Source organism: Cygnus olor, chromosome 1, assembly GCF_009769625.2.
Source record: "Cygnus olor isolate bCygOlo1 chromosome 1, bCygOlo1.pri.v2, whole genome shotgun sequence".
In the NCBI taxonomy this organism is placed as follows: domain Eukaryota; kingdom Metazoa; phylum Chordata; class Aves; order Anseriformes; family Anatidae; genus Cygnus; species Cygnus olor.
In genome coordinates this window covers 29142966-29168584 of record NC_049169.1, presented here as the reverse complement: position 1 = coordinate 29168584, position 25619 = coordinate 29142966, and the positions used below count along the sequence as shown (strand labels likewise).

The 25619-nt window shown below is 43.5% G+C and overlaps 2 protein-coding genes across 8 annotated transcripts in view; one reads left to right on the top strand and one right to left on the bottom strand.

Annotated features, from left to right (window-relative positions):
• Positions 1 to 2958, bottom strand: part of DOCK4 (dedicator of cytokinesis 4) — a 249294-nt gene extending 246336 nt beyond the window's left edge. For all 5 annotated transcript variants that reach the window (XM_040550612.1, XM_040550631.1, XM_040550644.1 and 2 more), the window contains exon 1: positions 2672 to 2958. In XM_040550612.1, the coding sequence (XP_040406546.1) occupies positions 2672 to 2708 (37 nt within the window). In that variant the 5' untranslated portion in view covers positions 2709 to 2958. The remainder of the gene's footprint in view (positions 1 to 2671) is intronic.
• Positions 2959 to 3032: 74 nt separating this feature from the next.
• Positions 3033 to 25619, top strand: part of ZNF277 (zinc finger protein 277) — a 56958-nt gene continuing 34371 nt past the window's right edge. The window contains exons 1-2 of one of the 3 annotated variants that reach the window (XM_040550609.1): positions 3033 to 3107; positions 25271 to 25478. In XM_040550609.1, the coding sequence (XP_040406543.1) occupies positions 3065 to 3107; positions 25271 to 25478 (251 nt within the window). In that variant the 5' untranslated portion in view covers positions 3033 to 3064. Of the gene's footprint in view, positions 3108 to 9107; positions 9207 to 18239; positions 18298 to 25270; positions 25479 to 25619 lie in introns of those variants that run through there. The other 2 variants (XM_040550610.1, XM_040550599.1) reach the window with 2 other exon arrangements.

Genomic DNA, 25619 nt, shown 5'->3' with positions numbered 1-25619 from the left:
GCCAGCAAGAATCAACTTCAGAAGCTGCACTTGCTGGTTTGCTGTCTGCAGAGGATCCACAGCTACACAGTCTTAAATGACTCATTTTAAGAACGGATTTGGTTATTGTTCTAAACAATATTGTGCTGTTATGTTCCAAGTCCGTATAGAACGGCATGCAATGTATTTGAGCCAACTCCACTTGACATCTACCTGTTTTAGCTACTGTTAACAACAATCCAAGAAACCCACAAAAGCTTACCTCTTCTGCCCCTACATCAGCACACATTGTGCTACATGCTCCACGTACCTGACTGGTGGATGCTTTGTGTGATGCTGTCACTAGTTTGACACAACAGCTGAGGGGATAATTCAATGCAAACGAAGCATCCAAGTGAAATACAGTTTAACCTTCTGTTTGGCAAATAAGGGTATCAAAAACCCAGACAAAGCAAACTTTCTCAGAAGCACTTCTATTTCAATGCTTACTTCAATCACTGAATGGCTCAGGTTGGAAGGGACCTTGAAGATCACCTACCTCCAACCTCCCTGCTATGGGCAGGGATGCCACCCACTGGATCAGGTTGCCCAGGGCCTCACCCAACCTGACCTTGAACTGCTCCAGGGATGGGGCATCCACAGCTTCTCTGGGCAAGCTGCTCCAGTGCCTCACATTTAGCATCCTGGGGGATAATAAAGAGCTGACCAAATCTACTGCCTTAGAAATGAAACCCACAAAAATTGCAGTACAAACACTATCACATCTAAGTGTAATGGTCATCATGGCTGTATGCTACTAACAAATGAACTCAGAGTAAAACAGCCTTCTCAAAAAAAGCAATTATATGTTATCGATGGTTAGCAGGCAAAAGTTTTAAAAAAAATTGAAGAGATGGCTACTTGCACTAACTGCTCCTCAAAGTGGGGATCAGGCTGTGCAAGCGAGCAACAGCCACCTGGCTACCAGCAACCCTTCAGTGCAGCCAGGTGGCTGTTGCCTGGTTATTCATCCATTTTGGCATGTCACAGTAGAAATGTGCAGCACACAGCATGTGCTGCAAAATTCAGATTGAAAATGCAGATGAGGTCTGATGTTAATGCAAGCCCTGAGCTCTTTATACAAAGGATACATATGCTTGGTACAACTAATCAGGATTCTCCAAGGGTTTTATAATGCACCCATTTTACCAGGGCAGATAAACACACTGTTATTTAAAAACTGCTTGGAAACACAGCAACAGCACGACTTTAAAAAGGAACATACAAAAGTAGATCTTTGGTACAAAATACAGGATTGTGTAAAGTGGCTTTCATAAATCAAAGTTTAAAGAATTATACAGCAAGAGACAACTATTTCTCCAGCCTCCCCTACCGCTGCCAGGCAGCACAATAGCTGACACCGTAATTGGGTGTGAAGATTTTGCAGATAGCACTCATCATGCAGGTGAGCCAGCACACAGCATAAAACACAGCCCCTGAGAGATAATAACGACTTGAGACCCGTTTTCCATCATTTTGCGGTGGCTGTACGAACCACGCTGCCACCCCTGTCCCAGGGGTACAGCGGACCCAAATCGAACAGTGGCTTTTTGTTACTATCTTGAATAGCCTTTGGAACGCGAATCGCAGAAAACCACGGAATGAATTTTAACAAGAATAAGCACCGACTTGTGCCTATATGATATCTGCACAACCAGGGAGGATTCTTTCAGCGAATTACGCTTTCTGGCCGATCCAAAGAAAGCCCGCTGTTGAGAAGCCACGAGCGCGCCTCTTTAGCGAGCTGAGATCGCAGCAACACGAGCCCAGCCCTCCCGAGTGAGGAGAGGAGAGCTGGACAAAGCTCCACCACGTTCACCCACCTAAAGGCTCTGCCAAACAGGGGAAGTGTTGGCGGAGGGGTAGCACCTCAAAGCGTAGCACTTCAATAGCTGCCCGGGCGGCAGCTATTCAAACAAGGGGAAGGCTGTTCGGTGCTTGTCGGTGGTATTAAAAGAGATGCTCTGTGATCGCATTTATCTCATAAATCGGAAAAAGCGCTGCAATTGGGAAACAGCGTGCTACTCTCGGAAATAAAAAAATAAAACAAAACAAAAGAAATAGACGCACGCACACAAAACCCAACAACAAGCAGACTGAGAGGAGGGCTGCAGCTCGAAACACTCGGCTGCCAACCCCCAGCCAGCCACTCCGGGGGGTCCCACCGAGGTTTTTAAGGCTCTGCTCACCCCGGGCAGGGGGCGTCCCGCAGCCCAGCCCCACCTGGGTGAGGTGCCCAGGCGGCACCGACCCCGGGGCCAGCGGGGCTGCTGCTAGCCAAGCAGCTCGCCCAAGTTGCCGCCCGGCTCGGCACGGGCAAGCGAGGCCATTGTGCAGGACGAGGCGGCGCGGCGCTGTCAAAAAGGGGGAGAAAATATAAAAAACCGACGCGCGCCGTCACGGCGCTCCCCGCACAAAGCGACCCAGCGGGCTCCGGAGCCCTGCCCCGGGGCAAAGTTGCGGCACGGCTCGGCACGGACCGGCACGGCTCGGCAGGACCGAACAATGCGCGGCGGTCCCCGGCGGGGCGGGGACCCGGGGACCCCTCCCGGCGGCTCGCGGCGGTCCCCGGGGCCGCTTCCCGGAGCTCCGGGGCGAGCAGGTGGCGCGGCGGGGCCGGCGCGGCGCCCCCTTCCCCCGGCCCCTCACTCACCCACGCCGTACTTCTCGTGCTCCGTGGGTATCCACATGCCGGCGGCACCGCTCCGCTCGGAGCGGCGGCCGGCTCCGCCTGGCGGGCTGCTCCTCAGCCGCGGCTGCCCGGCTCCGGCGGCTGATGCATTGTTCTGACCGACCCACAGACAGACGGACGCACGGACGGACGGACCGACTAGAGGCGCCGCTCGGCCGCCAGCCACTTATATCTGCCGTCCCGCTGCACGCCGGGCAACGTAGTGCCTCGCCGCGGCCGCGCCCCTCGCCGCCGGCGGCACGGAGGGGACTACGAGCCCCGGCCGGCCCCGCGGCCGCCGGGGGAGGGAGACGGCGGCGGGGCGGAGCGTGGAGGGAGGGAGGGAGGGAAGGAGGGAGCGAGGGGAGCGGCGAGATGGCGGCGCCCCGCGGGGCCGGCGGGCGGGCGGCGCGGGGAGGTGAGTGCGGGGGGACCGGCGGGGTCTGGGGGTGAGGGGGGGCACCCGCGTGGGTTTGAGGGTGCTGGGGGTTGAGCTAGGCTCCCCCGGGTCGTCCGGGCGCGGCTTGGCTCCGGATCGGAGTGGGCGATGCGGAACGAGCCCCCCGGCTCGGGCGGGGACTGTAGGAGGCACCTGGGCGCTGAGAGGGGGGTCCGGGAGCTGCGGTTGTGTGGTGTGGTCCTGGCGGGGGAAACAGGGGGAAATGGGGGAAAAAAGAGGAGAATATAGTGTGCAGTGCTGCTCTGCGGGCCGCACCAGGTACACATCACCTCTAACACGAGTAATTCATGTTTCTTTTAAAAAAAACACAAACTACCCTCCAGTCACATCATTACTTTGAACTGGGATGTTTCAGTTTCAGCTGAACAAAAATTCAGTTTTAATGTTTTCAGAACTAAGAGAGGAAAGCAGTTCAAGTTGTTCTAGTTCAGGTTGTCTTTTAGCCTTTATTGTCACGTTACGTTGAATTTCTGTCACCAGTAGTGTGAAAGACACATTGGAAGAAATCATGCAAGCAGGCAACTTCAAACCTAGGTCTGGAGCGTGGTTGTTCGGTTTCTCTTCTAGTTGTCAAACTCAGGTAAAGAGTAATTTAAGCACTTTTGTGTTGTTTCTGTAGTACGTCCCCTGCTTCTGTTCACAAAACTCATCTCATTTTAATGGTGCTGCTAGTTAAAGCAGTACTCTTGCTTTATTTGTGTTGGCATAAGCTTCGCCTCCATGAAAAGCCAGTCACTTCTAGAGGACTACGCTAGTGTAACTGCATACAAAGGCAGAGCTATGTTGTTTTAGCTGTTAAAAAGGTCATCTGCTTCTGTCTGTGCAAGTCTGTGTGCCACTGCATATAGGACTGTGGGGTACTAGAGACAATGAGGTGAGTTTCAGGTTTTTCCAGGTTACTCATGTGAAGACATCGAGACGAGTATGAAGAAAGTTTATTCCATAGGAATTTAGAGATCTGACCTATGGTGTTTCCTTGTTAGTGAATTCAAAAACTCATTGATAGTATTAGTGAACGTTCAGTGACTTTGCTCAGGATTCCCAGACTTGCTTTACATCCTGTTGCAGATCCTTTGGAGTCCCTACGTGACAATATGTGTAAAAGTCAGGATTGAAAATCAAAACAGTAGGTGCCAGGCTGAATTAACTTCTGTCCCAGCCTATAGATTTCCATGTACGTCCAAGCAATCTTCCTCTCCATGAGAGAGGGCTGCCGGCATGTTGGCTGGGAGTCATGAAATTCTGCCACAGCCTTTTAATTGCTGTCCGTCATGTTAGCCATGACTGTCTTCAGCATGTTTTTATTAGGCTTGGAGCACGTCTTCTTTCTTGCCTTGAACAAAGACAAAACTAGCCAATAGCTGAAACATCCTTTTCAAAATTATTCATTTATGCTCCAGTCACTTAGAATAAACAGATCTTGTACTATAAAGCACTGCCTGTAGACAAAGAAAATACTTGATACTAATATTATCATTTCCCTGGCTCTAAGTAAAATTCCTATTCTTCCAAAAGTTTCATTTCCACGTAGCTGTTCACTCTAGCATTATGTTGTGCTTCCATGTGCACCTGAGAAGGTGTGTCACTTCTTTGGAGACAGAATATAGGAAAATAAAATATAATACTTTTTCCTGTCTTGCAATTTCCTGTTTATAAGAAAGCCCATGCTTGTATATGCTAATACAGGACTGCGTTTCTTTCTAGTTAATTTACTCTAGCAGCTGTCACTGAGTGGCTTATAAAAAACATATCACTGTCCACAGTACAAGTTATTCAGTCTACATTAATTAAGCTACATATCAACATTTCTTACAGCATCTGGCAATGGATTTTATTTTTTTTGTGGAAGCATGTCTTTCATAAATTCATAGGCAGTCTGAAAGTTGCAGTTTCTTACTTAGGGTTTTAATGTGCTCAAATGCTTTTCAGTACTATGTTCCTGGAGCATACCACGTCCAAGCACAACATGTTATTCTCCCACTATCTCTTGTGTCCTGTTTTAAAGGGAATTTGACTTATTGTGAAAAACTGAGGCTTGACTGGTCTTGTACAAGTCTACTCTTCTTTTTAATTACTGCCTAGAGGATACTTCAGTGAAAGTTGTTTTGTTTCTGATACTATAAGCATCGTTTCTTCAGCTCTATTCTAAGTTCCATTTGTTAAGGATGTTATGAGAGCTGCTCAATCCAATGGACTCTGGGATCCAAGGATTCCTCTTTCCTGGTTGCTGACAGCCAGTTTTGTGTATTTTCAGACCTGAGAGATGTTTCTCTGTCCTGGTTCATGGATGCGGCTGCTGCTGTTCCTGTCTGCAGGTCTGGCCAGTAGCAAGGCTGAGCATGCATTCAAGAGGGGCGTGCAGAAACAGGAAAATCTAATGGTTGGCCATGCAGGCAACCACAGAGCAACTGGCTTTATCATATCCTCATAAACACCTATACCACTCACATAAACAACAATACGGATAGCCCAATCTTGTTCTTCCTTTCTGGTTCATCATGACTGACATTCACTATAGAATCCTCTCTAGATTTTCAGGCACCCCCCATGTTAATAGACCTCTTATATATCAGCATGGGCTCTAAGTCTGTTTAACATCCATTCCTGGACCTCGGGCAAATGACACAGCATCTCAGACTCAGTGTTTCTAAATGATGGTCTCCTCCTACTCACTTCTGTCACTTCTCAGGATGCTGTGGAAATGTAAATACACCCTGGTCCCTCAAGTTGCTGATGTTCAGACCTCTCACATGTACAGTCCAACCTCTCCAGTTGTTGATGTTTAGACCTACAAGTACTATGGCTGTGGTCCCTCCAGTTGCTGGCATTCAGACCTCTTGCATTTCAGGCTTTCCAGTTGCTGGCATCTAGACCTGCAGGCCCAGTGACCTGAAGTCTGTTTTCCAAGTTGCTTACGCTTAGCCCTTGCAGCACCCTCATTTGTGTGACAGAGTAAGATTGCACAAAAGTTAAGAACATAATTTAGTTAGAATATAGGATAGACTGCAGTGATCATGTGCAGGGCTCAAGAATGTACTTACATGCAACTGGCTCTTTTTATGCCCATCTTCTCCATTTTCCTGTGCTTGTTCTTCTCTGTCATTATTCCTCCATTTCTCCGCCCTTCTCACCTCCCAGATAAATCTGCCCTTTATTATTTCTTCCCCATAGGTCCCAGTTGTGCTCTGTCTGTAACCAAATTTGGTATTCTGATGCTCTTACCTGGGTCATTTCAGCCTCTTATGGCATCACTGATACAGTAAGCTCAGCCCTGCAGGTCTTGCAAGATTTCACTCCCCAAAAGGTCCCAATATCCTCCCCCACTGTTCTTTGTGAAGCCTGGCCATTTCTCACACAACTTCCCTCTTACTCATCTGAAATCCAGCCATTCTTCACAGTTTTCTTTGTAGCTCTCCTGCCTACTGAGCTTAATAGTGCACTCAGTTTCTGGGAGTGGGGGAAGTGAAGCACTTCTTGGCTCCCATGTGCTAAATTAAAGATGGGATTTGGCCTCCACGTTGCTGCTTCCCTTCTGTTCTGGAAGCTGGAAAGTGAGCGGGGGAGTGGACAAGTGTTTCTCTTTTCCCACTCTTAAGTTGCCTCCCTGGGTTACTGCTAGCTCTGACAATAGCATTGTAATGACAGCTTCCTCCACGTTTGCTGCTCCAAGCTATGTAGGAAGGTATGGTGCTGCAGAGCACCTGAGCTAAAGCTCATGCATGCATCACAGTGGCTCTGCTGGAGGAGCAATGAAAGGGATTCCTTGGCAGTAGCCCCAGGCCACATAGGGCTCTTCAAAAAAGGAGACTGCCTCTCTGACGCCTGCTCTGATCCCAGTACCCTGGGAGAGCCAGGCAGAGAGGGCGGCGTTAGCAGCAGCAGTGTCCCTGGCAGCGCTCTGCCCTAAAGCCCGTTCTTAAGACATTAAAGGTTAAGGACTGGGGTACTCTTGTGTTCCATTTGGGGTGACAAATTGGATCAGGGTTGAAGTCCACTAGCGAAAGCACAGATCCTGGCTGTCACTTTCAGAAGCATAGCCACATCCATGGATCCTTTGAACATTGCCATGACCTCTAACCCTGTCTGATTATCTGGGCTCTGGGCTTCTTACCCAGCGTGCAGGTCTCCTCCTCACCAGCTAACCCATCTTGGTGTTTGCTGTCAGAATGGAGGCATGCACCCACACTTGTCTCACAAGTACCCCATGGCCATAGATCCCTCAAACATTATCTCAGCCTCAATGTCCGCTGCCTGGACTGCCTTGCAGGCCTCGGCTCAGGTCGTGCCTGGACCTTGAGCCCCTTACCAGCCACTGACTCAGGCCTTGTCTTCCCAGGTACAGGTCTGCTTATACTCACTGGTTGTTTGTTGGCTAGTCCAGATTGAATTTTGTTAGCAAATTACACATATACCTATGATAAGTACAGGTTTAAATTCACTAGGAAGATAAAAATATGCCATGATCTCTCTAGTTGCTGGTATCTGGCCCTGCAACCTGCAGCCTGTTGTGCAGTTGCTGACGCTTGGACTTCAGAGCAGTCTTATACATAGGACAGAGGGTGACTTATACAAAAATAGTTAAGAAAAGGATTTAATAAGAAGAAAGGCTAGGCAGTGGTGATCAGGTTCAGGACTTCGTCAGAAAAGTGTGCCCACCAGCAGCCTGTTTAAGCTCAATTGCCCTTTTTATTCCCCTCGCCCTGCATTTCCCTATGTTTGTTCCTCCCAGATCCTTCCCATTTTGTGCTGTTGGCCCCTCCTCTACATTTCCCATAATAATGTTTGCATAATCCCACAATCCACATAATCCACAATCCGTTCTGTTTCACACAATTCTGCAAGCACCCTCAAATATTCGATAGTATGTACAATAATTATGTTTCTCCTTTCTTACCGGTGACAAAGTACAGGTTGAATCTCTTCAAAGCTAGGTCTGAGTAGTTCCATTAATGGCATTAGTTCCTGTAGTGACCAAAGACTTCTGGTCTTCGTTATTGTCTCTGTCATCACCTGCTCGTTAATGTTTGTGTGCCTGCGCGTAATCCATCTTTTTCTCTGTTACTTGTTATTTTATACTGAGTAGTTGTTAACCAAATATGTTAATGAACCAGATGACCTCCCATTCCACATATCCTTATACTACCTATCCTACCCAAACAGTCCCTGAGTGAGTGAGTTACCTCCTTTATTTTCAAACATCTGCCATGTGCTTTTGTGAGCAGGGAGCTGATGGCTACTTTCTGTCAAGGGCGAAAACCCCAACAAGGTGATAAAGCAGCCATTACCCCAAGCATGTAGCTGTCACTTCTTGCCTATTCATTCATCAGAGTTCCTCAGACATTAGGTGCACAGGAGGTAGGTCACCCAGCCCACCCACATCTGTCCACATCTGCCTGATGGTTTTAGAGTTTGGTATCCTTCTTGGTACCCTTCTTAAAACCCAGCCAGTTCCAAATGTTGACACACGTGTTTGCATCTTCGTTTGTTCTTCGCTGGAGGCTTCCCCCCGTCCACAATGCCGCTGTCTGTTTTTTAAGTTAAACCTATGCATTCAGTTCAGGATTTCAAGACCTGGTGTTTCCACTGTGCCACAGATTTTGGAGAGAGGAAGAGAATCCTTTTGCCAGTAGGCGCTATAAGCTCTTTAAAGGATTTCGATTTGATGCAGGTTAATCATTGTGAATAGAACAACTAGTAATTATACCTGGAGGAGAGGTTCGCTAATTAATGTTGTGAGCGCAGCACAGTTTATTGTAATGTGATTACAAGAACGAATCTCCTAAAACAATATTATCTAAAAATGTTTTAAGAGCATATCTGTTATGATTTTTAATTAAAAATGCAATCTCATAGTAATTTGAAATGGTTACCTAATAAGCACATAGGTCACATGGAGGAGTAGAAATTACTAAGTTACAATTGGTAAAATAATCTTTTATGTGCTTCTGTCTTTGAATAGTAAAAAGGCAAAAAACTTCCATGCAGCCGTTACAATAAGACCGTAGTGTCTTTTAGCCTTCCCCAGGACACTTCTTACAACTACGGAACTGATGACAGGTGAATATACAAGTGAAACTAAGTATTTTCTTAAATGTGTAATTATGGCTTAATAAAATAATTAAAGGATTGCACTGCTTGGTAATACTATCTGAGCTGCCTGTTAACCTGCCATAATTTTACAAATAGATGTGTTACAAATATGCAGTGTGTTTTATCTGAAGACAAGGGGTGTCTTCACACCTTGCCATGAATATATAACTCCCATTAGCACAAGACATAGACCATGTTGTATTCTCCAAAAATACCCAGTAAAGGCTTGCAACTTGTTTTTCTCTGAATTCAGAAAATTTTCATAGCTTAAATGAAGAAGAAAATGGATGGCCCTGATCTTCATTAGGTATAATTTCTTTAACTGCTTACTAGTGGAGGTACAGCTGTATTTAAATCCAGGAATCCAAGCCAATTCTTACCTGCTCAGAGTTCAGTCAAGGCTTTGACTTAGGAGCACACTACCAAGTATCAGCCACCATGTGCGGAGACTAGAGCTCTGAGAAGTAAGCTGCTTCAGACTATCTAAGCATGTGCAAGTGGACCGCAGCACAGCTTAAACATGATAATTGTTTGCATGCTAAGCCTTTACGTTGTCTGAAATCTCTGCCCAGACCTTCCATTACCTGCGTAAAGAAGGGCTATGGAACTGGTGAGGGGCCTGGAGCACAAGTCCTGTGTGGAGAGGCTGAGGGAACTGGAGTTGTTTAGTCTGGAGAAGAGGAGGCTCAGGGGAGACCTTATTGCTCTCTGCAACTGCCTGAAAGGAAGGTGTGGGGAGCTGGGGGTCGGCCTCTTCTCACAGGTAACTAGTGATAGGACTAGAGGGAATGGCCTCAAGTTGTGCCAGGGGAGGTTCAGGTTGGAAATGAGGAGACATTTCTTCTCAGAAAGAGCAGTCAGACATTGGAACGGGTTGCCCAGGGAGGTGGTGGAGTCACCGTCCCTGGAGGTGTTCAAGGAAAGGTTGGACGTGGTGCTTGGGGACATGGTTTAGTGGGTGACATTGGTGGTAGGGGGATGGTTGGGCCAGATGATTTTGGAGATTTTTTCCAACCTGTATGATTCCATGATTCTGTGATAGCGAGTGGTGGTTCCTCAGTCTGCAGACTGATGAAGTCATTTAAACTGCCTCAATATTACCTGAAAAGAGTTTCTCGTTACTTGAACAAATAATGGATGTGGAAATGCTTTATGTAGATGTGGAGGTGTGGGCTGGAGAGGTACAAGTTTTTCTCATTGTTCTGAGTGTAGCACAGGTGCCAGGAGAGTTTGCTGTGCCCCTTGAAACACCCTGTTCACAATTATCTTACTGTGTTTTGCTTTGCCAAGTTCTCTGGAAGAGCACCAAACCTGTAAATCATATCCTCTGATGTCTGCAGTAGAATGAGCCTGTCATATAGACAGATGATAGAATTCTCCCTCTGAGACTTCAGACAGCTTTTGTGAGGAGGGATGTAGTGCTTAAACTGGGATGCTGTTGTAATAGGCGTGGATGGTAGGAAAGGAGGACAAGGACTTAAAAAAAAAATTTTTTTTTTTTACTTCGGTACGGGTGAAATTCTTGATTTGTCTGTCCAAACAGCCTTCATAACGTTTCTCAACCTTGTGCACTTCCTTCCATCGTGTCCTGTGTTGCAGCCCCGGCCAGAACTCCTTACCTGTGTGTTCTCACTGCCAAAATTTTGGTGCTCCCAGATTGTCTCTGAGGCTTCTCCTTCACATTCTCTTCCATGAACACATGATTTATACCCTGAAATATAAACGATAGCACTTTTTTTTTACTGCACAAGTGTGAAGTGCTCAAACCTCATTGTAAATAAATAGTTACCCATATTTGATATTTTGATTATGGTAGGGAGCCCGGAGTGCTGAACCAAAATCTTTATTAATTTTACAAAACATGCTACATGTTATGGCAGTCAAATTGTAATTATGAAGTAAATGAAAATAACATTGTGTTTTGCTTGAGTTTATTCTCTAATTAAAAAGGATTGTAGATAATCAGTGTACAGCAGTAACTATCAACTTTTAATGTTTCTGAACTGTAGGAAACGGTGTAGTTACAAGTCTGCTGTCTGGTCACTGATATCAAGGCCGGGTTTCCCAGCGAGTAGTTCCATGCTTCAGTCTTCACTGCTTGTTTGCCAGTAGTGTTTTGATATAGTAGAACTGTAAATGAGGATTTGGAGTAGATCTTTTGTCAGTGGCTTCATTAGTCCAAAATTCACTTTTGTCATCTGTTCTTAGTGATATATTTCAGCTGGCTTTATTAAACTTTCTGTTTGATTTTTTTAGCCTCATGTTTTCACTGGACCATTTCTTCTGAACGGGTATTTTTCCACTTTCTTCTATATTTCTCTGATTTTTGTGAAAGACAGTGACCACTGTGAAATGGCCCAGCTGCTTCTGGTTGATGCTGGCTCATTTAGATGTCATTCTCCCATTTATCATCAGTGGTTTGGTCCCTGAGGAGCAGCTGTTCCTCTTTCTTGCCCTCTGTAGTAGCCGCAGGTTAAAAGCCTTCTCTTTATCTGTCTGGTGTAGAAGCTTTATAACTAGATATGCCATCTGTTTCAACCTCACAAGCAGGTACGGTGTGGTTCTTCTACATTAACAAATAATTTGGCGCAATAGGAATGGCACGGTAGATAAAAGCAATTGGTGCTGCAGTCCCTACAACTATATTCTGTGGTTTGGCATTTTTACTTGGGATCACATGCAGTCAGCCTTCCCACACCAACCAGCCCCAGCATGCCCGTGATGCAGAGCTGTCTGAAATGGTGCCCCTTGTTGGAGACCTGTGCCAGGACTTGGAGCGCATTTTGCATGTACCTGGACTCCAAACAAATCTAGTTAGCGTGCCCCAAAACTGCCCTCTGAACCAAACCCATGTGCAGAGCAGCCGGAGGCTGATCAGGGATGTCAGGACTCCTGTGCGGGTTGCATCTGCTCCGAGAGGTGCAGGAAGAGGGAAGGGGCTGGTGAGGAGCAGAGGGAAGCGTGGCACAGCGCTCTGCCAAAGGTCTGCGTGCACGCTGCGTCAGCCCGAAGCAGAACACAACTCATGGCATGGAAACAGCAGTGGTTATGGAACAAATGCTTGCAGTAATAAGTGATGCTACTGTCACTGGAGCATCTTGCTAGCATTTGTCTTGACCAGTGTGCCAGCATGGAATTTTATTATGACTCAGTAATGCATGAATAAATGAGATAGAGCTTTTTTTCTGAAGGATGGCATGTAACAGAAAACATCCTGCTTGAGGTTTTAATTTGATTTTGTCTTCTGTGGAATGAAAATATGCAGCCTGTGTTATTACTGTGCTAATTTAATGTTCAGGAGTCTGCATGTATTTATACAGTTAGCAAAATGTTGCCTGAAAAACATAAACAACTTGTATCACTAATTCTAATGTTCTAATTCTGTTTCTTGAGGAAATTAACTTCAATTATTTTACCATCCATGTCTAAGAGCTACTTAGCAGAAACAGTCAGTAAGTGTACACCATACTTAAGAAGTAAAGATCTGTGTCCTATGTTTAATAAATGCATGAAGGTCAAGAGAAATAAGTACAATATCACAAAATGTTCATTTCAAACTCTGGGATAAAGTCAGAGTATGTTCACAGAAATCTGATATGGACTGCTGTGAGATGTCACCGAGATCTACAAGACATTAATATTTGAGCTCTGACTTTAAAATACTTTCTTCTGAAATTAGTTTTCAAAAAAAAAAGTGTAAAATGTGTAAATAGTGGATTATTTGAAATACAGTCAAGGCTTTGTTTTCCTTAGCTAAGGTATCAATTAGGCTGAACTATATTGATCCACATCACTGCACATTATAATGAGCTGTCCTTTTCAGCCATTGTTTTTTCCAGTTTGAATACCAATTTATGGAGGTTTGATTCTAAAAGTAGAAACAACTTCTTTTGCTACTCTCCGTCTGGAAAAGCTCCAGGTCGCTGAGAAAGCAGCAACAGCTCACAGTGCTTCTGATACCACAGTGCCTCTTCGTTGTACTCATTCACCTTAAATACAAAATTCGGTAAACAAGTTGGCCTTGAAGGCCTTCTGAATATCAAGAAGCTCTATCAGAATACCTGAGTGAGATTTCCACCTGTCCTGCCATTATGAAACCTACAAACGTCAGAAATGGGGTTTCTCGGCATATGCTTTAAGTTTAGGACTAATTTCTGTTAGCCTTATAAAAATTAAAGTGACAGTTAAAATGAAAATTTCACATTTTTTAAAACTCGTTTTTCTCAAATGCATTTTTCAAGGAATGTGTATCATTGGAAAAGAGTTAGAAGCCCTGTAATACAGTTTAGTCAGGAGCATGGTAAAATCCCCATTATAATCACATGAGGATGTCTCATAGGAACCTCAAAAGGAGGCTTTAGATTTTTAAAGGAAAATCAGACAGTCTTACTTTTATCTATAGAAAGCAAAGCAATAATTTAAAAAGACCACCAGGAAGCCTTTTTAACATCGAGAGGAAAAGTTTTGAATCTGTGTAGATAAATATGTTCTTGGGAATTGAATCCTTTTAGAGGAATAGCAAAAGTAACAAAATGAAAGATGAGGAAAATTCTTGTAATAAAGGATTATTGATCTCTGCTAAATAATGACAAGTACAGAGTAAACTAGTTAACACATTATAGAAGAAATATTACTCTCCTTATTAAACATACTGTTAAGACCCCTTGGTTTTGTAAGAGCTAAGGTCACAATTGTAGTAAATGGAAACTAAGATAGACTCCTATGTGTTGAATTTGTTTGCTGACAACAGGCCTTTATTTACGAGCACTTGCACATCACTTTGAAATACAGAAAATCAGTATTCTGTGTTAGACTGTCTAATGTGTCCTGTGGTGGTGGAGGGCATTGGTATTTTTGTTATTCAAAAGCTTAGGAAAACATCTGAGACACAGGCTGAAGGAACTTCAGGTTCCTACAGGTTACCTATAGGTTGTATGGTTTACAGAAGCCTGAAAGAGCCTTTATGTAAGTATTCTTTCTTCACAGAGAGGGTGGTCAAGCATTGGAAGAGGCCGCCCAGGGAATTGATGGAGTCCCCATCCCTGGAGGCATTTAAGAGATGTGTGGACATGGTACTAAGGGACCTGGTTTAGTGATGGGACTCCGTAGGTCACTTGACAGTTGGACTTGGTGATCTTGGAGGTCTTTTCCAACCTAAATGACTCTTATTCTATGGTAACTTCAAGCTTGCTAATGCTTTCAGAGAAGTCCATGGAGCAATGGCCGCGGTAAAATACGCAAGCACTGAATTCACATACAGGTCTTCACTTCTGACACCCTCGAGGGGATATTTTTAGAGGTTTAAAATCAGTCTTGATCAGCATGGCAGCAGCTTTCATTTAAAAATCACTGAAATTTAGTCTTTAAACCTCAGCCTTAAAACAGCATTGTTTAATATTTTATTATGATGCCTTTGATATGCTAATGTATACAACAGCAAATTAACCAGGAAAAAAAATGGTAATTTGAATTAGTTAGGTTTAGACCATAAGTACAAAACAAGAACCAAAATGACCACTCTTTTCCTGTTTCAGATTCTTGTGTTGGATATTTTCCTCCTCTCCCTGGGAACTAAACATTCAGAATTTCAGGCCACATAATTACCTTGGTAATCTTTCAAGATAGTAGGGCAAGTTTTAATCATTGCTTCTTAGTGCCAGATTTTAATATCTTAACACAGAACTGAACCCCATGTCTACCATGTAATGTGATCACGCTAAACAATAAAAGATCAATATTGTTTGCTTCAAAAAAAACTTCTTTGCTGAAGTGTCCTACTATTCTGTCTAACCCCTGAAAACATAGAATCATAGAATATCCCACGTTGGAAGGGACCCATAAGGATCGAGTCCCTACTCCTGGCACCACATAACTCCTGGCTCCACCCCAAAATTCAGACCATGTGACTAAGAGCACAGTCCAAATGCTTCTTAAACTCCGACAGGCTTGGTGCCGTGACTACACCCCTGGGGAGCCTGTTCCAGTGTGTGACCACCCTCTCAGTGAAGAACTCTTCCTGATATCCAGCCTGAACCTCCCCTGCCTCAGCTTGACACCATTCCCTCACATCCTATCGCTGGTCCCTGAAGAGAATAGATCGGCGCCTGCCCCTCCACTCCCCCTCATGAGGAAGCCGTAGAGGACGATGAGGTCTCCCCTCAGCCTCCTCTTTTCCAGGCTGAACAGGCCAAGTATATCAAGGCCAAATCAGTATAATAATTCATATAAACCTAAGTAATTTATAAATATCAATTTTTAACATTAAACAGGGGAGATGTCAGCAAAGACCGCTGAGTATGGAGTACCACCTCAGAATCGTCTTGATTTGCTTCATTGCTTTTCTAATAATAAAGAAAAAAGTATAGACTGATGCAGTTCTTTAGTTATTAAGACAGTCTCTCTGTATTTATGCTTACAGTTTTCATCTTGCCAATGCACTGAAGTAAGTCTGATAGCCTGCTGAATGAGATTGTTCACGAGTGCAATGTTTGCACAAATAAATATTTGTAGAACTAACCACAAAGTTTGCACAGCGGATTGCACCCAAAGCCAAGATTCAGGAAAGGAAACGTTTGGGGAGGATCACATGACAAAGATAAATAAGTGCTCTTGAAAGGATGGAGCTGGAGGATGGAGGGGGGCTGATGGCTGGTGTAAGTCATACATGGGCCACATTTGTGGTTTTGGGTAGTGGGCAGGGAACAGGGTAGAGTAGAAGCAACTGAGGGTTAAGGTTTATGGAAAATTGTGTGAAGTAATTAAACTGACCTTGGTTTCCCACTTTGTGTCACACCCCTGAATAGATTTGTCTGCTGAAGGTGTTAGAGCAGCAGAGGAGGAAGACTGTGGTAAGGGTATCCAGGAGGAGCAGGCAGGGTGGGGTTAGAAAAGAAGGTGTAGTGATAGGAGTGGAAGACAGGCGTGCTGAAGGTGTTTTGGCTGTGGGAGTAGTGAAAACCTGCGTTCCCTTCACAGCACATAGGAAATAGCCAGGATCTATCCTGCGAACCTAGAGCAGCACCCACAGGCAAGGCTAAATCCTAAAGCACCTCCAGAGGAATTGGTTGTTATGTATTGACTGGCAGGAGTGGATGCATTACAACTTGGGAAATACTCTGAAGATGTTACTGAAACTGATGAAATAACTGCTGTAGGAAGAGTCCAAGATAACAGCCTTCAGTGGTTAATGAAACAGCAAAGCAGAAGTTCTGCTATTAGTCATCACATAGGTTGTCACTTGTGGGAATTACTGTAGATTTTTTAATTCCAACTTTTGGACAGGGAAGGTGGAAAAAAAAACAGGTAAACATATGTTCTTTCGGTAATTTTTTCCTAGTTTTGCAAAGGATAGGAATTGACTTTTTATTTTGAGTATAGCACAAGTTATAGCACAAGTTTTTTTTGACATGGGTACACAGGCAATGCTACCATTTCATCCTCCAGGTGTTCTGTAAACAGAAATGGCACTAATTTTGTGTAACAGCAGTGGTAAGAAATCAGAGTAGTGCTAAAGGATGTAATAAAAATATTTCATTCTGAATTAAAGATAAATATTGTTTCATTTTTATGACAAAGACATCAAACCCTGCTATGCTAATGTTACTCAATGCTATTTACCCAGAAATGAGATATTATGTGGCTCTGAGCTTGCACAGAACTTGTCTGTAGTGTGTTAAATATTTATAAATGGCGTATTAGCATCAGCACTTAAATATTGTTATGACTACTTATTAGGGTCACTTTCGTCTGTCTGTGCACGTGTATGTAAGTCCCTCTCAATGTGAGCACAGTGCTTTTGCTGTGGTGTTCCTTGTTATTCACGCAGGGTTTTGTCTTCCTGGGCTTAAGCAGAAAGATGGCAAGCAGTGGCATATACCTGTTGGTGAACTAGGCAGTAATGTAGTCTATTATTTAAACATGATCTCGTTGGCAAGCGGATTGGTTTTGTTTTATTAAAATTCCAACACTTCACATTTTTATTAATCACTTTCCCACTCCTTCTATTCACTTGTACTCTGATGCCTCCACTCCGGTACCCATAGCAACACTTGTTAATGCTAATGAAACTGCAACATCCTAAGCTCCCCGACAGAGCAGCCCTGTTAAATATGGCTATTTAGCACAGTTGTATTTCTGTTAGTTCCAGCTCCCAGCAGACACCTGCTCTGTAGAAACTCACTCCTGCGACACTAGGATTTGGTAACCTACAGCTTTTCTTAGATCTGTCATTTTACTGGAGTAAAATTCACATATTCCCGGACAGCGGATGCTACAGAATATGTACGTTTTCTGCAAAACTGGCAAGGTTTAGCTGTAGGATTAAGCATGCTCTTGAAGTGCTCATTTGCATTCAATGAAAAACCGCACAGGGCTGAGCGTGACTGATCTTGGGGGAAGCTACGGGATGAGTCCTCTCCTAGAGCACATGGACATTTTAACTAAATATCGTCAATAGCGTGTTAACAAGCAGAAGTAATAGCTAAATAATTCCTCGTGAACTCAGACTGAATAATAATTCAACTTAATAGAAGTACTTGAGTGCTTTAATACATAGAGCGAGGAAATTGTTATGTGTATTGATTCTCCGTTCCCTAAGGAACATATTTGCATGTGCTATTGGTGAGGATGATGACAGGGTGGTTTATTTCCTTTATTCTGAGTTTTGTTTTTGAATACTGTTTATTTGGCAAGTCATTAGTCATCCATCTTTCATACTCCAGAAAACAAAGGAAAAAATCCTGTAATTAGTATAAAATCTCTTCCAAGAATGTGACCACAAATTAGGGAATGCAGCAGTGCCAGCAGATAGGTTCTGTAGTGCCAAGGTTGCCAAAGAAGGAAGCTGTCATGTGTGCATTTCGAGAGGCATGCCAGTACTTCTTGATACTCGTTTTTATTACAGCTCAAGAAAACTCAAATACTAGGCAGAGCTTTAAACCTACTCTTTCCAGAAGAGTTTTAAATGTGGTGCTGTTTTGTGCAGAGTTGCCTGTAGGGATACAGCCTAGCTCCCTAATGTGGGGGGCTGGTTATTCTGAGAACTACATCTTTTTGCCATGTAAGCGGTGTGAGCTTGGGGGAGGGTGCTCAGCCTTTCTGTTTTCCAGTAGGCATCTGTTATGCTGTTGTTGCAGAGTGCCAGGTTTGCTGTGCGCCTTTTGTTTTCCCGTCATTTGTTCTCCCCTTTGTTCTTTACATGTCTAAAACGCTCAGTCTTTTACTCGTTGTTTGGTCTCATTTATTTGCCCGTATATCTTTGGGGCGTTCATTTTTGTTGTAGGATCGTTTCAAGTTCTCCTGCTAATCTCCTCATAATATTAACCAGCTGTATTAATGAGATAATAAACCAGACTTGTTGGTAATGAATTGATTCATTCAACTACTGGATTTAATTAGAAAGACACTTAACATTCCAGCAGATGTTCTTATTTTGTTTCATTGTCCTTGTGTTACCAACAGTGGGCTTATAAATACATACTGTACATGGTGGTATTTACATAATACGCTCTTCAACTTGAAGCCTTGTTGTTGTGCCATAACACTGCAAAAAATGACATGAAACCTCTAAATTTCTGTCCTAAGTCAACTGGCATGAATTCCTCTGTCATCATTTAATTTTTTCGGATACTCACAGTCTTGAATTTTCAGAGTATTCTCTGGAAATATTCTTCAGTGTTCTTCATCTGATCAGAAAATGCTTAATTTTCCTAAAAGGAATTAGGTTTCTTCTTTCATAGTTAAAAACCCATGGTACTGGGCTTATGTTACCTCCTTTCTAGTCCCGTGACGTTCATTCTTCGTTTTGCAGTGGCAAAACTTCAAAAGGAAGGGCATGAGTGACCCTCTGTTCAGCGTTCCCAGCGGACTAATTGGGGAGTTCCTCCCTCAGCTTGCTGAGTGCCTCCTGGAGGTGTTTGCCTCTGCCTGAGCTCTGGCGAATGAATCGAGGCTGCAGATTCCTTCTCAGGGCCGGGCCATGTGAGTTAGCAATCAGAATAGTGAAGCTTTGTTGTTGATCTGAACGCTGGCAAGCAGAGGAGCCAGCGCAAGCGAAAGGGCAGTAGGTGGTTCAGGGTGGGAGGATGAGGTGGAGAAGGACAGAAAACAAAGCTTCCCTGTGCTTGTAGGTGGCAGCAAGCTGTGCACTGGCTAACCTGTCTCCGAGGACTTTGCCGTTCACAAGTGGCCTTTAAATGCACAAATCTTTCCTTGCTTTTCTTTCTGCTACTCAGATCTGCTGTATTGGCCGTAAAATTACACGGCGTGTTGCTTTGTGATAATTGCATGTGTGATTGTGCAGAGTACATTGCCTGTATTGCTATAGTCTTTATTGTGCCTGTGTGGGTATAGCACTTACTTAATGTGCAAACTAACATTAGTTTTGAGTTGGGAACAACGGTATTTAAAACTAAAAATGTTCCAGTAAGGAAAATGAATCCATTTTGAGCCTGTTGCTTCATTAGTTGTGAAGGTTAACTAGTCTATATTTAACAACAGTTAAAATAAAGCCATATAATTTCTTTAATGGACAGCCTCCTTTCTTTCGTTGCTGTTAAGGTGGTACATAGAGCGTGTGGTGTGCAGGAATCAGGATTCCATTGTACTAGTATGGTATGCATACCTATAACGAAAAGTAATGCCTATTCCAGTTTTCAAAGTAATTTGCATAATCCACATCATTTTCTATACCATCTCATTATCAAATGTCTTTAAAGTATTCATTTTATTTTCCCCTGAAGAATTTGGTATAGCTTCTAGTCTTTGTTTTCAAAGAATATATTCCTCTAATCTCTTCTTTCTAGCAATTTACATTTTTAGCGCTGTATTAGCTGTAAAAGACTACAATTTTATCTGTCATGTTAAAGGTTGAACAACATGGTGTCAGCTGTCAGCTGTCAATTGTGTGAATGACAGAGGGACTTTCTTGGCTCCTGAGTAGGGTGGCCTTCCTCTGAAGTCCTTGGGGTATCTACTTAAATAAAAGTCATGTTGATTTTCCTTTGGGTAGAGGAGGAGAACTCACCTGTGAAAGGAGAGTTGGGCAGAAACTTTACGGAGGGATTTTGTAAGTAACTGGATCCTGTGCTGTTCACCACAGCCACAAATAGGAAGGGTATTAGGTGATAAATTTTGCTATTAATGAACTTTTTTTTTTTTCCAAGTAGTAAGCATTAGGGCCAACTGAAGCAATGCAGAAGAATCTCACGTTATTTGAATGAACTGGACAATAAAAATGCTATTCAGTGTTAACAAATGCAGAGCACTTGGGACTGAACACAAAGAACATGGCCATTGTCATGTATGTTAATACCTGATTTACTTTTCTGAGACTTTGGAAACACTGAAGATAATTGAATGGTTCTGAATGATCCTAAATGCAAGCAAAACACTATGAATAGAAAAGGAACAGAAAAAAGATTGAGGAAAAACTGCACTGATTTAGAGATCCATTTTCTTTTGCTCTTGTTTTCACCCCACTCCCTCTCCCAACTAAAAAGGGTGAGTAGGACAGGCAAAGGGTTGAACGAGGGCGGCGAGGAATGAATAACTGTGAGGAGAATGTGAAATGCTGCTGCAGGTTTTGGTAGGTGTTAAAAGACAGACAATTTCAAAAAGCGCTGAAACAAATCCATGAAAGGAAAATCCTTAACATGCTGTAAAACCGAGGCACAGATACAGTCTGTGTCTTAAACTCTCCACCCTCAGATTGATGGCAGACTCTGCTATTTGTGTGATCGCTGATGGTTTGCCCTGTTTTCCCTAGGTATTTGCTTCTTGCCACTGTCAGACAGGGTGCTTGCACTAGATGGATGTTTAATCTGACCCTGTGAAGTCATTCGTGTGGCAGTAGGTTTTAAGAGAAAAGCTTGCAGCTTTTCACTCATTTTCACGCGACTGCAAGTGGGAGTCTGCTGGAGCCTGAGAACTCCATGCAAGTGTTTTACCTCCCTGGTAGCCCTTAGCTGTGCTTTATAGAGTTCAACAGCATTTCTTCAGTACTTGTGGCCACTCTGCTCCAAACATAGCATCAAAATTAGCTGCTTTTTCAGGGATTTCAGTAATATGCGTAGCTTTATTTGGACTATTTGATGTTTGTGTTATGTGCTAATCCATTAAGTACTATGCTAAAGGCTGTACATCTTTGTTCTGTGCATTTACCTTCTTTTTCAGTGTTTTCTTGCAGCAGATGAGTACAAAGATATTTTCTTTTTTTTTTTTTTTTCCCCCTCGCCTCCTCCTTTAAGGGCCTTTGAAATAAATTGTGTAAGCTTCTTCAGTCGCCACACTGGTCCAGCAAACGATATTTAAGTTATTGTCATATGGTATCAGCTACTCTCTTTGGGCATCAAAAATACTTCACCTCCCTTTATTCCTTCTGCAACTCACCCCTACACTGAAAGATAAACAGGTCTGTTCTTCAAGCCCAAATAATTGTTTCTGCCTGGTACTTGTGCTAAGGGACTATATCAGCTCCTTGTCCATGTTGAATAGCAAGTCTTGCCATGCATACCTATCTTTGGAAAGTTAGTTTGTTGAGGCAGATAGGCTTTTGTTTATTTGGACTTCTAAATGTTCAAATAGGTCATTGCAAGAGACCTAAACCAAAAATGAACAAAAAGCAGGCTAGCGGCTTACTGGGCACAGCTGACCTGGCTGACAGAGTATCCTCTTAGCTCTTTTGGTGTCAGTGAGAGTCAGCAATTGCAAAGGAAATTAAGTTGCTCTACTTTTCTCTGTAAACACATTTTAATGATTCTCCAGGCTATAAACCCATGCCGACTGTAAGAATGCACAAACCTAGAATCTTGCAGCTAAAATGTTCTGCTTAGGAGTGCTGACCCTTCTGTCAGGATTGCTATATCATTTTGTGTAGCAGTTGCTGTTCTTAAAATAGGAAAAAATGGAACAATTTATACAATCCCAATTTAATAAAGAAGTATCTAGGGGAAGGGAACAGGCTGATGTGCAGGTAAAACTAGGAGAAAAGAAACGTTAGACTGTCAATTGCAGTTGTATTGCTCCAGGTAATGGTGTGCTCTGTGCACTACCATTGCTCCACGCTGTGTAGTTTGACGAGATAAGCTGAATTCAGTGTAACGTGTCCATCAGTCTTCTGCCAAGGCACTGCCTTGCCAGGAAGTTTTATTTTTCAAATTGCTTAGGTAGAGGCTTTAGCAGTTGCGCAGGGCAGCTTTTTAGTTCCACGAGCAGCATGGAACTCAAGAAGCTGTACATCCTATAGTTTTGTCCTGCAGCAGCAATCAGTGCACGCTGTGGCTGCTTTGGAGCACTACACGTGCAAACCAGCTGAACAGCACGTGTGATGGATGGGGTGTCCCACGCCCCAGTCTGTGCCTCTTCGTTTACCTGACTGAAATTTGTCACAGGACTTTTAGGAGTTTCATGGCTCTGTCTCTGAAACTTCAGCCCTTCTTTGATTATTTCAAAGTCTTGTCAGAGGATGGTGGGGTGAGTTGCAGAAGAACTTCTCACCTAGAAAAAAAAAGCTAAATGGATATGATTCCTAAAATTATTTTTCATTTTTTTCCATGTGGACAAGTTATCAGATTTATCAGGTACCAGATTTAGTGTGCTTGGCAATATAATACATCCATGTGAATTTTGTAGGATGAAAATTGTTGTACATTTATTCTTCTATCTGATAAATAGTGTTAATTAAACTTCCATTAACCTTACATATTTTAAAATTCTGTGGCAAAATAATAGGCTTGGGAGAAGGCTGGAGATGTCCTTATCTTTTCTTAGTTCTGTAGATACCTTCAGAAACTGAAACATGGGAGTTTCTCTCTGAACATCAGCACTTTTTCACTGTACGGGTGACTGAGCACTGGCACAGGCTGCCCAGAGAGGCTGTAGAGCCTCCCTGCTTGGAGATCCTTAAAAGCCACCTGGACGTGGTCCTGGTCAACCTGTTTTGGGTGTCCCTGCTTGAGCAGGGGGTTGGACCAGATGGCCTCCAAAGGTCCCTTCCAACCTCAGCCATTCTGTGAACCTGTGAAATTTCTTTCCAGAGGCATTCATATCACTGCAGGAATCCAAAGATGTGGAGTTTTCAAGTTAATTTCATATCAAAAGAGTCAAGGAGACCCGTGATGTTTTCTGTTTTCATTCACGATGCAGGCACAATTGGAGAGCTTTTTCTGTTTGCTTTTATTCTCCTTGTGCTACCTGAAATTGAAGATATGTATTGAAATGGATATTTTGTTTCTAAAATAAAACCTCAGCAAAGACCTAGGTATGGTTTGTTTGGAAAATGAACAACATGGTTTATTTCTAGACAACTGGAATTTGGTGAGGCTAATAGGGCCAGCTGTTGAAATCTGATGGTCACACAGCGTGTCTTAATGAATTACACTCATTTATACCAGTGGAAGAGCTTTGGAGTTTACACTGCTGTTATTTAATTAGGGGGGAGACGTATACCCCAGGTAAGCCTGCATGTTCGGGAAAGGGAGAATCTACAATACTCTACTGCAGTCCCGTGCAATCCAGCCCCTTGTTGAACTACGTACGAACAGCCGTGAATCTGGAGAACATCAGTGGGTGACTCACCTCTGTATGCTGTCATTTGAGCAACTTATGCCTGGGTGGTAGGGTCTATCACAAACACAAGCTGTTAACCTTCCCACAAGGGCATGTGTGGGCCCTGCTTAATACCTGTAGAGGTAGGAAGTGTTTCAGTGGGCCTAGGCTGCCAGGTAGCAGTAATCTCTAAGAAGAATTATCTTTTATTTTGTCACGAAAGAGTAAGAAAGATCCTACTGGCAAAAAAGAGGCAAGTCAAACATATAGAGAACTTCAAGAGTCAGACAATGGTGGAAGTATTGTGTAATATGTGAAAAGATAATTAGGAGAAATCAACATACAAACCAGTCTGTGCTATACAATTTAATGCCTTCCTCATAGTATGAGGAATATGGCAAAGAGACAAGCCTCATTCACATCAACAGGTAACCTATGTAGTGAGAGAAAGAAAAGTGGGTTTCTCATCATAAAACTTCATTTAGTAATAAGCAGTGCACTTGTGCTGTCTAATAAACTTTGATTTGCTGTCAACTAGAGTTTCATCTGGAGTATATATTTGAGAACTGTCCTCTGCTAACCTCACACTGCCCATCTTGGAAATAATTGTGGTGGTTTTACGCAGGTGCGCAGCTGAGCTCCACCAAAACCACTCTCTCACTCCCCCTCCTCAAAGGGAAAGGGGGAGAAAATACAATGGAAAGGGCTCAAGGGTTGAGATAAGGACAGGGAGATCGCTCAACAGTTACCGTCATGGGCAAAACAAATTCACCATAAGGAGATTAATAAAATTTATTACTAACAAGCTAAAGCAGTGAGAAGCTAAAAGCAAACTAAAAACACCATCCCACCATCCACCCCCTTTTATGTCCTCCCCCCAAGCAGCACAGGGGAATGGGGAATGGGGGCTGTGGTCAGTCCCTGACGCTTTGTCTCCGCCGCGTTTTAGTGGAAGACTTGTTAGGTCAGAGGTTGGACTAGGTCATCTTGGAGGTCTCTTCCAACCTGGATGATTCTGTGATTCTGCTGCATGCCCTCCTTCTGCACTGTCTGCAGGGCTGGTTCTCTCTCATTTTCTCACTCCTCTCTCCCAGCTGCTGTTGCAAAGCAGTTTAGTTTTTTTTTCCCCTTTCATAAATCTGCTCTCACAGAGGTACAAACAACATCACTTACTGGTTCAGCTCTGGCCAGCAGCGGGTCCCTTTGGAGCCATCTGAAACTAGCTCTTATCTAACGTGGGGCAGCTTCTGGAGTCTTCTCACAGAGGCCACCCTTGCAGCCCCCCGCTACCAAAACCTTGCCACATAAACCCAATAGTGTAATGCAGTCAAGTGGCTTCCATACACCTTGTTGCTGAAATCATCCATGCAACAAAACTGGGGCGCAACAAAACAGGTTTTTACATACACTGCCTAAAAGTGCTCCAAGTGATAGAGATTTATTCACTTAGCCAAAATTACTGTAATTATTCTTTTCATTTATCTTAGATACGGAGTGTATTTTGGAGCCTCTGACTCTGCCAGAAAGTCCAGCGAGTCCAGCGGGAGTTGCTGCTGTAGAGGATTCTCCATATGTGCCTTGCATTTTCTGCAAAGAATGCTATATCCTACCGGAACAAAGCCAGCTCCTGAAGCACATGATAATTGAACACAAGCTTGTCATCGCTGATGTGAAACTGGTGGCAGATTTTAGAAGGTAAAGATTATGTTGTTAAAAATGGGTATGTATGTGTACAGTTACTATATAAAGCTTCAGAAAACTAGAGATTGTATTTCTAAAATACTTGTTTTACACTGGGGTGTTGTGTAGCTACAGCACAGGGCAATTCCTCTGTTA